Here is a 15,277-nt window from a genome sequence, read left to right as displayed (position 1 = left end):
AGTCAAATTAGCAGAACCAGGGGATCATTATACACTTCAACAAGGATACTGTATGAGGATGTATTCTGATAGAAGGGGATTTCTTTGACAAAGAGACCTAATTCAGTTTCAATTGATGAATGATGGACAGAAGCAGCTACACCCAAAGAAAGAACACTGGGAAATGAATGTAAACTGTTTGCATTTTTGTTTTTCTTCCCAGGTTATTTTTACCTTCTGAATCAAATTCTCCCTGTACAACAAGAAAACTGTTTGGATCTGCACACATACATTGTATCTAGGATATACAACGACATATTCAACATACATACATACATGACTGCTTGCCATCTAGGGGAGGGGGTGAAGGACAGGAGGGAAAAATCGGAACAGTAGTGAGTGCAAGGGAAAATGTTGTAAAAAAAAATTACCCAGGCATGGGTTCTGTCAATAAAAAATTACTATAATTAAAAAATAAATAAGATCAAAAAAATAAAATAAAGTAAAATAAAATTTCTTCTTTTAACTGTTCATTGCAATCATGAAAACCTGGATCTCCTCAGAAAACAGTATTTTTGATCACACCCTCAAGACAGACCTTTTACACACACATACAGACAAAAAGAGAAATTAGACTATTTGTTACCTATATCAGATCACTTGCTGTAATGGAGAGAAGGGCCAGAAGGGATAGAGAAAAAAATTTGGAAAATTCTACAAAAACGAATGGTGAAAATTATTGTAATTGGGGAGAGGAAGAAGTAGAAAAAATGAAAAAAATATCAATCTCTTCAGATTTTTTTTTTAAATAATCCTGGGGGGGAAAAGAGAATTATTTGTTACTTTAGTGACTCTGTCCTTTGAAATTCACTTCATTTCTAGATAGAGTAAATATAGATATGCATATCATCAATCATCTATAGAGGAATATATGTGAATATATGTATAGATCCAATATCAATATAGATTTTTTTTTTCCAGCTTGCCTAGCAGAGAGTCTCTGGCAGTCCAAGTTCTATAGTAGCCAGCTTACCTGACTAGCTGCAGGCTCCAAGCACTCCCTTTGGATGCCCAGCCTACACAGCAAGTACATTGCCTATGACTTAGCAACCCCCTCCCCCAGTTCCTCTGCACACTACTGCCAGTTACCCAAGGACAACTCCAGGCCTAGACTGATCCTGAACAATAGAACTTATTAATGATGAATGCATATTCCCACCTCATCATTCCCTCCATCCATGTCTGTTTCTGAATTCCCAGCTCCACTGTCCAAACTCTGGTTTTTGGCACCTCACTTAACTGCTCATTTATTCCTATCTCCCCTCAAACCAAACCTTCTAAGGTGTGACTTCAAAGCTACCTACTTCTTCCACAATGCTCTCAGGAATGCCTGACTACTCCACAGATAACAAATGAGCTTTCATCTTAAAACCTTATCTTCTACTTACAATTGATTCTTCTATGAGTTTTCCTGGATACTCTCTCCAGTTCTTGCATGCTGATTCATACTCTCCAAATCTCTGGTCATGGTGGGAGGATTGGAATGACTTGTTTACAATGGCAGTTTTAGGTGCTCCCTTTACCAGATTCAGTAACTTCACTTCTTTTGAGATTCATATAACACATATTTATGACCCAATTAAGAGTCTGGTTACTATTATCTACCAATATTCATCTGATTCTCCTTTCCTCGATGTCCTTGATCATAATCTTTTTCTCTTCTCCAATTCCTCATGTCCTACTGGGGGACTTCAATATATATTCTGATATTCCTTCTAATATCCTAATCTCCCAGTTCCTCAACTTTTCCTGTGATTTCCATCCCACCTCACTTGCAAAGATGATCATAATCATCTTGCCATCACCCACAAAGGTATCCCTTCTATATTCATGAACTTTGAAATTTCTTTATCTGATCATAATCTGTTATCATTAATTTCACTTCTGATTTGCAACTTCCAAATAAGTTTTTTCCTTACTGTGACCTTCAATCCCTTTATTCTTCAGTTCTTTCCCAAGCCACCAGCCCTATATTAACTAACTCTTCTCCCATCTTGATTCTGGTGAACCAGTTCAATTTCTGTCTTCTCCTGAATCCCTTGTCCTCTTATCTGTCTCATTTTATTCCTTCCATTGCTCCTATACATGCTTCTAAATAAAGCTGGGAAAAATCATCAAACTGTGCTACCTGGATCGCCTACAAATGTGTATAAGATCATAATATAATCTCAACAGGGCACCTAAATAAAGGCAATCCTTCCACAGTCCTGCAATTAAATCACTACCCCATTCACCATAGTGTCTTTTCCAAATCTTTTCTTCCCTCCTCCAAAGCTCCTCTGACCTCCCTACTTTCTCAGCTGAGAACTTTTGCCTCATATTTCACTGAAAAATATTCAGGTCTTTAGCCAAGAGCTCCCTCCTTCCATCTTCTTTATCTTGTATTTTCCAAATGACTTCTAACATTACCTGTTTTTGATGAAGAGGAGGTTCTATCCCCTGTCGAGGTAAACCAGAAATTTCCTTTCATCTTTTCTCCTTCAGTGATTCTACCTCTTATCTGCTCTCTTTTTTCATTAATCTCTCCTGCCAACAAATATGCCTCTCTTTCTTCCTCCATTTTTAAAAAACCTTACCTTGATCTATCCATTCCTGTTATCATAATTTCTCTCTTCCTCCTTCCTAATCTCCTAAAGATATCTACAATTGATGCAGCTTCCTTTCCTCACTCCTTTAAATCTCTGCAATCTGGCCTCCAGGCACATAATTCAACTGAAAGTACTCTTTCTAACAGTACCAATGATCTTTTAATACCTTACTTCTATTCGATAACACTAGCCTTCTGACTATTTCATGAACAGATTGCTCATAGATTCTGGCATTTTCACTGGCTGTTCCCCACACCTGGAATGCTCTCCTTCCTCATCTTTTATTCCTATGAATACCAACTTCTACAAAAAGCCTTTCTCAATTTCTCTTAATTCTGGTGCCTTCTTTTAATTACTTCTTATTTAGCATTCTCACAGAATTGTTTCTTTCTCTACTACTCAAACCAAGGCTCAACAGCAAGAATGAATGAATTCTATATTTCCACAAGTAATTTTTTTTTTATTTTTAATCATATATGTTAGCTATAGACACTTCAAAATGACAGTTTTATTATAAACAATCTATATACATCTTCTATTTACTCCTAAAATACATGGTTTTCTTTTTATTTATTCAAATGGATATGACTCATTATAATTCCTTCCTCAAAATATCTGTCTCCTACCACAGACTGAAACAATAAGCATTTTTATGATACTATTGGTCACTTTAATGAATATAACATAAAATGGTTTTTATAGATTCAATGCATCATTCCCTATTTATTTGGAGTATTTTACAACTTTTTCTACATAACTTTATACAGGATTTACATTATGTACATGGAGGAACAACAATGAGAATGACATACAAAGACAAGACAATCATTCTTGTTCTAACATTTCCGTCTTTAAAAATTAAAAACCCAGATTCAACAATTGTAAGACTGACTAAACAAAAATCTCTATGGAAAGCTTTATAAAAAAAGTTTCTTTACTTGTATAGCACTGATAAACTACAAAAACCAGTTAAAATTTATTGAACCCTACAGTTGTCTTCTTTGTTTTGTTCAGGTACAGTGTGTTTGCTTGGGGAATGTTTTACTCTCTTGGTTCTCATACTTTCTTTAGGGATGTCAGCAGAAGTTTTTTTTGAAAGATTATTTTCAGAAAGAGGAGATCTTGTTGTGGGTTCTATGATTGTCACAAGTGATTGCACTTGGTGCTGATGGTCATCTTTTGCCTGCAACAGAAATACCTTTATTTTAATATATACAAACATTTCTGCAAAATTAAAAACACAGGAAAACAACGAATAACTTTAAATTGTCAACACTTTCTAAAACAATCTGTTCTTGTTTTTCATTTATTGAAACATAAGACTATTTATCAGGGAAGAAATTAGGGGAAAAAAGTATGGCATAATAGAGTAGGCAGTATGGTAATAGAAAAGCTTAGACTTGGAAGTCAAATGATTTTATCCCAGTTTGAATCCTGGCTGTTCTCTGAAAATCAATTATGTGCCACCTAGGATTCTTGACTCCCAAAGCAAATGTTGCTTCCATTATCCAATGCTGACAATAGTACATCTAAACTTAAAACTCTAATAATTCTTTTCAGTGATTTATAAAGAATATACAAAAGACATTCTACCTGACCTTAAAGTACAGGTTTTTAAAGTATTAGAAATGTTCTTCATTTATGATTAAACATTGACAGAAAGATGGCTGTCTGATGACAATTCTCAGGAAAAGAACTTCTCCCTGTACTGAATTAGAACGTACTTTTAAAATTCAATTCAAACATTTAACATGCTAACTTCTGTTAGGTGTGCTAGAGTTTAGAAGTCTGTCTTCACAGAACTCTTAATTCAAAAACTAAGAGTTTAAGAACTGTTGAATAAATTGATGAAAGGGGACAAGGACGTCAGATGGAAAGAAATAGGCCTATTTGTGGATCTTATGATGAGAAAGAAAAAATGTGTAAAAGGAGTAATATCAATAAAAGCTATTCATGATTGAATTTGAAGGCAAAAGGAAGAGGCCTATATATTAGCCTATATATAGTATATAGCCTATATACTTGGAACATAATGGGTTACTAATAAAACTATTATTTAAAGGCACCCATTAATCAAGTAAAAAGATCAAATAATTTTTAAAAAATCTTTCCTCTGCTATACAGCTGAAACCAGTTTTTAATACAGGCAGGACATAAATTATGTAGTTTATATCAAGTGAAAAGAAAGGGAATTCAAGTAACTCATACTAAAGTAAAGTAGCGACAGTTTTGTTAAAAGTCATCTCAGTAAAGGCATGTGGTGCACTGACAAGAGAACTACATTGGGAATCAGAGCACCTAGGTTCATTTTGTGGACTCTATCTTGTGTTGCTTGTCAAAGATATCTTTTTTGTGGGTCTCAGTTTTCTCAACTGTAAAATGAGGAGGTTGCACTAGACTTCTAAATTCCCTAAATAACTTTAAATCAATTATTCTCTCTCAAACATGGCTAATAGAGAGATCTTAAACAAACATGGAATACAGGGGACAATCTCAAAACATAATAAAGACAATTTTAGTTACACAAAACTGAAAAGCCTCAAATCCCACATTGTTAAACAATCAATTAAAGTCATGTCCAACTGCTCGTGATCCTATTTAGGGCTTTCTTGGCAGATACTAGAGTAGTTTATCATTTCTTTCTCCAGCTCTTTTTCCAATTGAGAAAACTGAGGCAAAGAAGGCTGGTTAATTGATTGGCCCAAGGTCACCCAGATAATGAGTGTCTGAGCTTAGATTTGAACTCAGTCTTCCTGGGGCCTGATTCTCTATACACTGTGCCACTTCACTGCCCTAAAGTCCTCTTTACTGCCTTAGAAATCTTTTTCTCACCATCTTCTTTGGGAGTCTGAGGTAATACTATTTCTTATTAACCATTTATACTTAACACTGCAGTGACCTATATGATCAAGGATTGGTCTATATAATAATAACAGGGCATTTTTTTTTTCTTAGGCATTTTCACTGGGCTTATCTTTACTGATTTATTTACACCGTGCTATAGGAAATGTTAGACACCAAAAATCAATAAGCAGAGGGGCCTGAAAGCCAAGTGCCTAGTTCTCCCCCAAATACAAGCACAGGTCTCCTATGATTGTAGACATGACCACTCTGCAGCAGTCAGTTACCTTTTGTGATCTGCTGCCACCAGCTGTTGGTTTGGAGGTCTCAGCAAGATTTTCTGACTGTCCCTTCTGTAGATTCAGAGGTGACAGCTTCTGTGCAGCAAGTCGGGGGCTGGCCCTGGTTGCAAGGGTTGTTCTCCGAAAGACATAAGGGCTTGTTTTTCCTTTTGGGATATCAGCAAATCCTGCAACACAAGTTTGTTTGTTTTTTAAAATATGATTGGTTTTGATAAGGTAGGAATAATAAGGGCTCCATTCTAACCTGGAATTGAAAACAATATTTAAATAAATAGATAAATGCTAACAGGCACTTTGCTCCTCTCTACTATGTAGAAAACACGACCTCAAGAACAGGAATTGTCTCTTTTGTCTTTGTATTCTAAGGACCTATGTGCCTGGTATATGGTAGGTACAAAATAGTGATTGACTAAAAAACTTATTTATGACTGTCTGTTAAAATAACCAGTTTTCTCCTGGCCATTTGGTCACAATGAGAGCATTGTTAATTTTTTTAAAGATATTTCCTGTTTTCTGATAGGATATTTTACAGTATAAACTATTTATCACTTATACCCAGGGATGAAACAAAAGAAAATGTGAAAGGCACAGTAGGGACATTAGGTATTGAGATCACCAATACTATCCCATTGGAACACCAGGTTTCTAAATGACAAGTGATCAAGATATTACTGAGTTACTAGGTTTGATTGGGGGAGTCCCTAGCACAGAAATTCAGATCATTAAAACCTGTAGCTTTTTAATCCAAACCATTGTTCTTCTTTAGTCATTTAAATCAACCCGCCATTTTTTGTTTTATCTATCACAAAAAAGGGAGGAGAGAAGAGTCTATAAATTTGAATAATCAATGCAAATCAAAGGTCAAATACTGATATCTACAAATGCTTTAGAGATACATACTTCACATTAGATAGGATTTTATTTCACACACAGAGAAAAAGCAGAAGGCAGGGAAAGCAGGAAGTTATTTCAGAAGTAAAGAGTTACCTTTCTTTACCACTTCTGGGAGTCCTTCTGGCTCATACTCAATGTTCTCCAAGCCCCTTGAGAGGCTTGTGATACCTTTTGGTGTCACTCCTTTTTTTATTCTTTTAGTAAAAGTCTCTGGTGTGGAAGACATTGATTCTCCATCATTTTCCTTGATGCCACAGGACCTTGGTCTCTTATTTGAAACTTTACTTTGACTAGCTGATGTCTTCTTTTCAGGAACAGGATAATTTGGAGAGTGTATTGAATCAGCTGAGTTTAGCATAGGAGAACTCTGAGAGGTAACTTTTCCTTGCAAAGAACTCAGGAAAGTAACCTGTGCTTCTAACATATCTTTAGTTTTTTCTAGCTTTTCATAACTAACAAGAAGGTTGCAATATTTATCCAAGTATTCATCTGTCTCTTTATTTTTTTCTTCAATAGTTTCTTTCAGTTCTTTCACCTCAGACATCAGTTCTTCTACATTAACACCTGGAGCATTATCTATTAAAAGGAAATGTCATATCAGAATTAATTAATTGAAGATGTTCTGATTGTTAATATAAATCATTAACATTTGCCTTAGGACAAAAATAAATCTACTAGAATACATATTAATACAGATCAGCCAAATCCCTGATTATTAAGTTTGAAAATGTAAACTTAATGGTTTGATTAAGTTTGATTCACAACTTGTTTGATCTTAGCTAAATCATCAGATCTCCACTCCTACAAAATATTTTGCCATGGCTATTTACAAAGCCAAATGAGTAAAGAGGAAGACAAAATTTGAGTCTGAATTTCACTCCTTACTTTACCCACACTTTCTGCTCACAATGATAATGAACAATGAAAAGATGAAAAGGAGATGGAAGAAATGGTCCTGACACAGGCTCAAATAAGACTGTCCTAAATAATATACACACATACACACACTCTTTTGCGTAGTCTATTAGCTTAGTGTAATAATACCAAGGAATACATTCTCCAGTGATCATGGCCATACATAAAATCTTTTTCAACTGTGTCATGGATGTAGGGATGGACTACATGAATGTTTTAGAAGGCAAAGCTGTCCACAGTGGTGATTCTGATTTTGTCATTAATATAGGATAAAATTTTAATCAACTCACTGCTTCTACAAGTTACCATAAAATAAATTTCCCTGATTTTATTATTCCCTCAGACTACTGTCTTTTATCTACCCTAACTTCTCCACATTTTGTCTTCCTCTTTACTCATATTTCACTACCTTTCATCAGTCTCACTTGTACAACAGAAGCTGTCCCTTCCTCAATGGTCTCTCTGCCTCCAATCTTACCTTCTTCAATATATTCTTATCTGCAAATAATTTTCCTAAAGCACAGGTCTGACCCCATCGCTCTCATCTCAAAAATCCTTAAAGATTTGGTACCAACCTAACTTTATTTTAGGGTGAACACCTGCAGGGCAATTGGGGTTAAATGACTTGCTCAGGGTCACACAGCTAGGAAGTACTAAGTGTCTGAGCTTACATTTGAACTCGGATTCTACTGATTTCAGGGTCAGTGCTCTATCCACTGCACCATCTAACTGCCTCCAATTAAACTATTCAGTATGAAATCACAATGCTTCCCTTCATTAAATATACATTTCAGACTAACAAGGTTAATAAGCTACAGTGTATTTGGGCAAATAGAAAGCATTTATTACTCACTTCTATGTGTTCACATTCTGAAATCTTCATCCCTTAAGGAAGTATCCCTTGATGAAAGAATCCTCTCCTCCAACTTTTTTTTTTTTTTAAACTTAGCATAGACTTTTATCTTACCTCATCGATGAGACTCTCTATTGTGCAGTGTACTTTATTATATATGTATATAAAACATGCTAGAATCCCCCTCCCCAGGCTGAAAGCTCCTTAAAAGTCAGACAAGATATGACTTTTCATCCTTGATCCTAGAACAATGTTTGCACAAATTGAAGTGTTTAGTAAATATTTTACATGAAGCTATTACAGCATGAAAAATGTAGTTCCCTCTTAATAGCAAATTTGAAAGCAGAATTTGAAATTCAGAAGAATATAAATTGACATGTGTCTAAAATACCACCATATTTCAAAAATAAAAGCATTCTGTTTAAAAAAAAAAAAAAACTACTAATTCTGATTATTATTCCTCTTAATTAGCACTTACTTTGTTTCTGATTCTCTTGTAAAGCTTCAAAGCCAGTAATTTCTTTCTGTAATGCTTCCTTTTCATTCTCCAGCTGTTTACAGGTTTTGATCAACAACTGTATTTTTCCTTTAGCATTTTCATTCTCCTTCTTCAACTGAGTTACATATTTCATATTATCCATCTACAAAACAAAAACATTCCAACTATAATGAAAATCCACATTTTATGGTTTGTGAAACCACTCACTTTTAGGCAGGAAAACTGAAATAACAATTAAGTGACTTAGTTGATAACATAATACCATTTATGTGACTAAGTCAAAACTCGTCCTCCTATTCAGTTGTTTTCTATACTTAAAGCTTCTTAAACTTCATGTCAGAACCCCATATGTGATCTCAATTGAATGTGAAAGTTGGAAAATTATGATATATTAGATCAGTAAACTTTTTATTTATATACCTATTTTATGTACCTATAATATCCAGGATTACCTAAAAGTTTTCTGGGCAAAAAGGGAAATCACAAGTAGAAAAAGTTTAAGATGCCCCATTCCTTGCTATATAGTCTGTGCCACCATACTATCTGACCACTGGCATAAAGCAACAAAAATCATTACATCATATACTTTTAAGTATTCAATTGCCAGAACAACTCAGGAATAGTGAGATTTAAAAAAAAATAAAAAACAAAAAACATGTAACTTACATCATGTTTTAAATAAAGGAAAAAATAATGTACACATATGGGAAAAAAAATTCTTAACAAATGTTTCATTATTCTGTTTTAAATTCTTACATATCTTTGAAATTAAAAAAAAAAACACATTTAATTCTGCCACTTAACTATTACTGGGTTTAATATAATAAAATTTTCACAAAAGTACAAATTACTGACCTGGTTATCTCCACATAAACCTCAGACAACTACGATGAAACTTAAGGAATTGATTTAACAATAGCGTTAACAAGAGAACTTGGGGAGAAAGGCTGTCAAAACACATGTCTACACATGTGCACAGATTGGAAAAGATAGCTAGTCATTTATCAGTATATTCAGCAATACAGCCAGTGATTTCAATAGTAGTATCTCCGAGTATGAGTTATTTATAAAATTAAGTGAAAAGCAGAAAACATTTAACTTCAACACTGTAAATTCAATGTAAAACAAATACTTGAATTAAGTGTCATTATATCATTAATGTCCCTAAAATGTGCCTTAACATAAGCTGAACATTATTGTGGAAAATACCTTGGTTTTCTTCAATTCTTCTAAAATCTTACTAGTAGATTTCAAAGACTTAGTCAATTCTTCTTTATTGGACTTTAAAATCTCCATCTCTGACTTGTGTAAACTGAGATCCTGTTCTTTACAAATTAATTTCTCCTGATATGCTTCAATTTCCATTTCATGCTAAAAAAGATAAAATATAATTTTGGTCAAGTAGCTCAAGAGAACAAGTTTATACAACATCTCACAATCCAAACAAAACAAAACATCATTTCATGACCTGGAATTCTGGGCTTCAGAATAACAGGTTCTACAGTGAACCTCATATGGCATAACTTATAAAAACTAAACATCTATTGATAATAAATTATATCTGTTTTAGAATTTTAAAAATCAGGTGAAAAGAGGTTCTGAGTGGAAGGAACACAAAGAAAAATGATAAATGTTGATGCAGCTAAAAAACAAAAACAAGCACACTAATGGCCTCCTGATAGAACTATGTATTGCTAAAATCACTCTTGAAAGCAATGTAGAATTAAGCCCCAAAGTCACTATCCTTTGATTTAGTTATACCAATACTAGGTATACACCTCCAAGAGATCCAAGAAAATGGAAAAGGACCCATACACGCACATTTATAGCAGCTCTTTTCATAGTAGCTAAAAACTGGAAACTAAGGGGATGATGGGTCACCTTTTCAGAAAGAGCTAAACAAACCATGGTATATGATTGTAATATTATTAGACATAAAAATGATGAAATAGTTTCATAGGAAACTAGGGAGATTCTTAAGAACCAATAAAACTAAGGGAATAATTGATACAATAATTATAAAATTTTTTAAAATATTGGAAATGTTAGAAATCTTTATAACTCTGATAAATGTAAAGACAAATCAAAATTGCACAAGAATAAAAATGAGGCAAATAGCCCAAGTCATGTCAGAGATGATAGAGTTAAAATACAGAGTGAAATATATATAAAATTTTTTGTGGTCTTAGCCAGAAGGATAACTTGATCAATACTGCTTGACTATACATATTTGTTAGTTAGAAAAATGCTAAAATTAAATTAAAAACAAAAATAAGTTGTTACATCAACTTGGAAAAGTTATTATAGTTCGAAAACTATAATAAGGAAAGTGACCAATCCATTTTACTTTTAGACAGCTTTGATTATATGGAATTGTTTTCCTTATAAAGAACTAAAACCTATCTCCTTATAGTTCCATAGATAACTATGAAAGTAACAATATTACTCTGTCATCTTGGAAGATATCTTCTATCTACGTGTCATATCCCCCTAACTAAAGCTTTTTACCTTTTTATTTGCTTCCTTGAGTAAAGCTTCATATTTTTTATTGGCATTCTCAAGCCTACACTGATAATCTGATATTTCATCTCTTGATTTTCCTTCTCTTTCCTCCAGTTCTTTTTGTAAACAATCCAAACTCTTCTTCAGTTCACACTTTTCCAAAATTAGCTCATCCAGCTGCATCTAAATGCAAAAATGGTATTTAACAATTTTATTATTTTTTAAATTTAAAAATTAAATTAAATTTTAAAGAATCTTAAACATGAAAAAGCATAAGTAAATAGCTGTGAAATGCAAACTTCTGAAGGGAAGAAAATTTGCCAAGGAACATAAGCAGAACCTAGTCGTATGTTATAGCTATAATTAAAAAAAAAAAAAAAAAAAAAAAAAAGATTAAATCTGAACTAATATCACATGTCAATTAACATATCATAACAAAATTTTTACATTATTTTAAATGTCAGAGAAAGCTGTTAGTTAAATATGAAAACAATATGACTATACTAGTAAGTCATGGGTATTTTTTTTTTCAATTTAATGTTCATCATCCACCTTGACATCTTAGTGACTTTGAATAACTGAAACAACAATAACATAAGCTAGTATGTTATTTTCAAAGTTTAGAAAACTCAGTGAATTTGGGAAAAACTAATTTAACTTCCTTTCAAATTGTGTCTATTTTTTACAAGAACACATTTACTTGACACTGTTAGATCATTACTTGCCAATAAGAAATTCCTGAGATAAGTGGAAAAATCATTCCTTAAATACTCTAATACATTTTAATTCTTAAACATTTTGAATGAAAGCATACATGAATTGTTTTTATGTGTCTAAATATATTTTTAAACTTTGCTTGATGATTCAAGGTTATTTTAAATATCAAAATAAGATTGCACTTAGAAATTGGAATAGAGGCATTGCCCCTAAACAAAATGACTCTAAACAGCTGAGCTTTCACAGCTATCTTTTCTTCACTGAAAGTGACCTTTATGTCTACCCTTCGTGATACTCCAACTTTTAACCTGAATTAAGCAAAGAAACTCGCTATCAAGATTACTAGAACTGTATAAAAAATAAAATCTCACATCAGTCAAGAGGCACCAGGAGTTCTCCCCCAAGAAATACTTAATTTACTGTTTCTAAGTCTTCTTAAATTTATTTCTTGTAGAGTTTTAGTTGGGTTGTGAAGTACAAATAGAAATAACCATTCAGCAGCTGATATTTATTTACAGTATTAAGATTTGAAAAATATTTTACATTCACTATCTCATTTGGGCTTTACAAGAAGTCTTTTAAGCAAATTTGATAAATACCATTAAGTCCATTTCTAAAACATGAGAAGGTTGAAAAGTCTAGTCAAAAGATGGAGTAGATGTCACTGAATTTCAAAGCAATGGTTTTAAATGTTTTATTTATCAAAAAAGGCCTCCTAAATAGTACAGAAGGCTTTATTAACTTGAAATTATTTTAATTATATTTCAGAGAGTAACTTACTTTATTCTTCTCTGCTTCTGCTTCTGTAATTTTTACATGATCAGTAAACCTGTTCTTCTCTCCAGCATATTCTTCTTGCAAAACTGTCATCTTTTGCATCATCTCATTCATTTCCTTCTTCAGGAGAACTTCATTATGTGTCATTTTATTTATCTAAAATAGAAGTTTTTATTCATCTCCCAAATAATACTTATGTAATATTTGGATTTTTTACCAAATTAACTATGTATTATGGATATTTATTTTACCTTTCAAAATATAATATTAACTTGATAAATCCTCACTTTATTAAACCATTCTAATAATTTTTAAAGCCCACTAAAACATTGTTTCCTTCTCATTAAAGACCTAACAGAAAACAACAGAACAATAATGTCAAAGGATAACTACTAATCCTTCAAATCTTTCACAAACATACCAATACAAATACAAGCAACTTTACTGAAAACATATGAACTAAAAATACTCGATGAAACAATTTCTTGGATTTAATCAGCTCTAGATTTATTGCTAATCCCCATTATGTGATGATCTAAAAGAAATATACTATTAGAAAACCTGTTTAAGAACACTATCTTTATGTACACTTAGCTTAATCATCTCCAAAATAACAGCTAATCCAGGCTAATAGTACAGAAAAGCCCTAAAGTGCTTTAAATAAAAGGAGGTATGGCACAGTAGATAGAGCACTATCCCTGGAGTCAAAAGTACCTGAGTTCAAATACAACCTCAGAAGCTTAAAACTTACTAGCTGGGTCACCTTGGGCAAGTCACTTAATCTTAATAATCTTGCAAAAAAAAAAAGGGGGGGGATGGGGAGAGATGTTCATAATTGAATTTTTTTGATTTACTAGTTCCAATAATAGTTACCCTTGCTATTAAGGAATAAAAAAGCAATAGGTGTCTACTGTGCATCCATGGCACTGTTCTAGTCACTGGTCATATAAAAACAAAAACCAATATAATAATTTTCAAAGACCATACACAATAATTTAGGGAGTCAAAAGAAACATTTACATAAGTAAGTAGGGATTTTTTTAAATAAAGTTTTATATTTTCAAGCTATATGAATATAGTTTTCAACATAAACCTTTGCAAAACTTGTGTGTCCTAAATTCTTTTTCTCTCTCCCTTCCCCCTACTTCCTCCCTTAGATGGCAAGTAATCCCATATATATGTTAATTGTGTTCAATTCGGGAAAGCAGGTTGTAAAGAAGAATGTACAAATAGTATAGAGAGATTAAAAAAATTAAGGAGGTAAGCAACACTTCTAGCAAGGGAGGAGAGAAAAAGAGTACATTTATGTAGCTCCTACTATGTGACAGGAACCATGTTAAGTGCTTTTTATAGAGTTTACAAATATTTCATTTGATCTTCACTAACAATATAAAGGGTTAAATATTATTTTCATCTTACAATTCTGAAAATAAGCAAACAGTGGTTCCATGATTGCCCACGTTCCCATAACTAGCACTTGAGGCCAAATTTAATGTCAAGTCTCCCTGACTCCAGTCCCAAGCCTTTAATCACTCTAACACCAGAAGCCTCCATCAAAAGGAAGTAGGGAGCAAAGGCAGAAAGGAATTGAGAGAAGGTCATACTAACAAAAGTTTTATTAAGGTGATAACATTGAGTTGAGCATTGCAGTAAGATTTCAATAGGTAAAAACACAAAGGAAAAAACAAGTTCTTGTCACATAAGACATCCTGAATAAATATAAGGATAGATACAAATAGGAATTCATCTGGAAATAGTTCAGTGTGGCTAAAAAAAAATCCAAGGGGAAAGGGAATAGTGTGAAGGAAATAAAGTTCTACCTTAATATAATCAACCTTTCTTGTTTTAATAATAAAAGCATATTGAACATAATGTTTTTTAGATGATTAAGGATCACGAACCCAAGGTCTGCATCCTGAACATCAATTTCTAAGACAGAATTATGTTAAGGTAGAAGGCTTAACATACTGGAAAAAACCATGCCAATACTAAAACATGTATCTGATTTAAGTTGTCTTATAACTAGTCTCTCCTAAAAAGCAGAATAATGCATCAAACGTTTTCATCAAATTTACATTTTATCATAACTCTGGTAGATGTCAAAAGATACTACTTGACATCAAGAGTAGATATTTCTATCCATAATGCTCTCGATTCCTCTACAATCCCTCAACTTCAATTTGTACACACAAATATAGGTTCTCATTATCATGATGGTCTATATTATGAACACAAAATAGCCAAGAAGTAGAAAGATGGAAGGACAGTCAGGATGACATTCAGGTTTTACCTCTGATATATATTGACTGTATGAAACTGTGAAAGTCACTTGATTTTTAAACAGCCTGCT

General features: G+C 33.0%; 1 protein-coding gene across 2 annotated transcripts in view; it reads right to left on the bottom strand.

Annotated features, from left to right (window-relative positions):
• Nucleotides 1-3,076: 3,076 nt before the first annotated feature.
• Nucleotides 3,077-15,277, bottom strand: part of CENPF (centromere protein F) — a 75,976-nt gene continuing 63,775 nt past the window's right edge. For both annotated transcript variants that reach the window (XM_023501964.2, XM_023501965.2), the window contains 7 exons: nucleotides 12,931-13,083; nucleotides 11,440-11,616; nucleotides 10,141-10,302; nucleotides 8,911-9,073; nucleotides 6,758-7,240; nucleotides 5,756-5,937; nucleotides 3,077-3,810 (listed from right to left, as the gene is read on the bottom strand). In XM_023501964.2, coding sequence (XP_023357732.2) covers nucleotides 3,604-3,810; nucleotides 5,756-5,937; nucleotides 6,758-7,240; nucleotides 8,911-9,073; nucleotides 10,141-10,302; nucleotides 11,440-11,616; nucleotides 12,931-13,083 — 1,527 coding nt within the window. In that variant the 3' untranslated portion in view covers nucleotides 3,077-3,603. The remainder of the gene's footprint in view (nucleotides 3,811-5,755; nucleotides 5,938-6,757; nucleotides 7,241-8,910; nucleotides 9,074-10,140; nucleotides 10,303-11,439; nucleotides 11,617-12,930; nucleotides 13,084-15,277) is intronic.

This window comes from Sarcophilus harrisii, chromosome 4 (assembly GCF_902635505.1).
Source record: "Sarcophilus harrisii chromosome 4, mSarHar1.11, whole genome shotgun sequence".
Lineage (NCBI taxonomy): Eukaryota > Metazoa > Chordata > Mammalia > Dasyuromorphia > Dasyuridae > Sarcophilus > Sarcophilus harrisii.
Note: the sequence above shows the minus strand (reverse complement) of the source record. Positions and strands in the feature narration are given on the sequence as shown.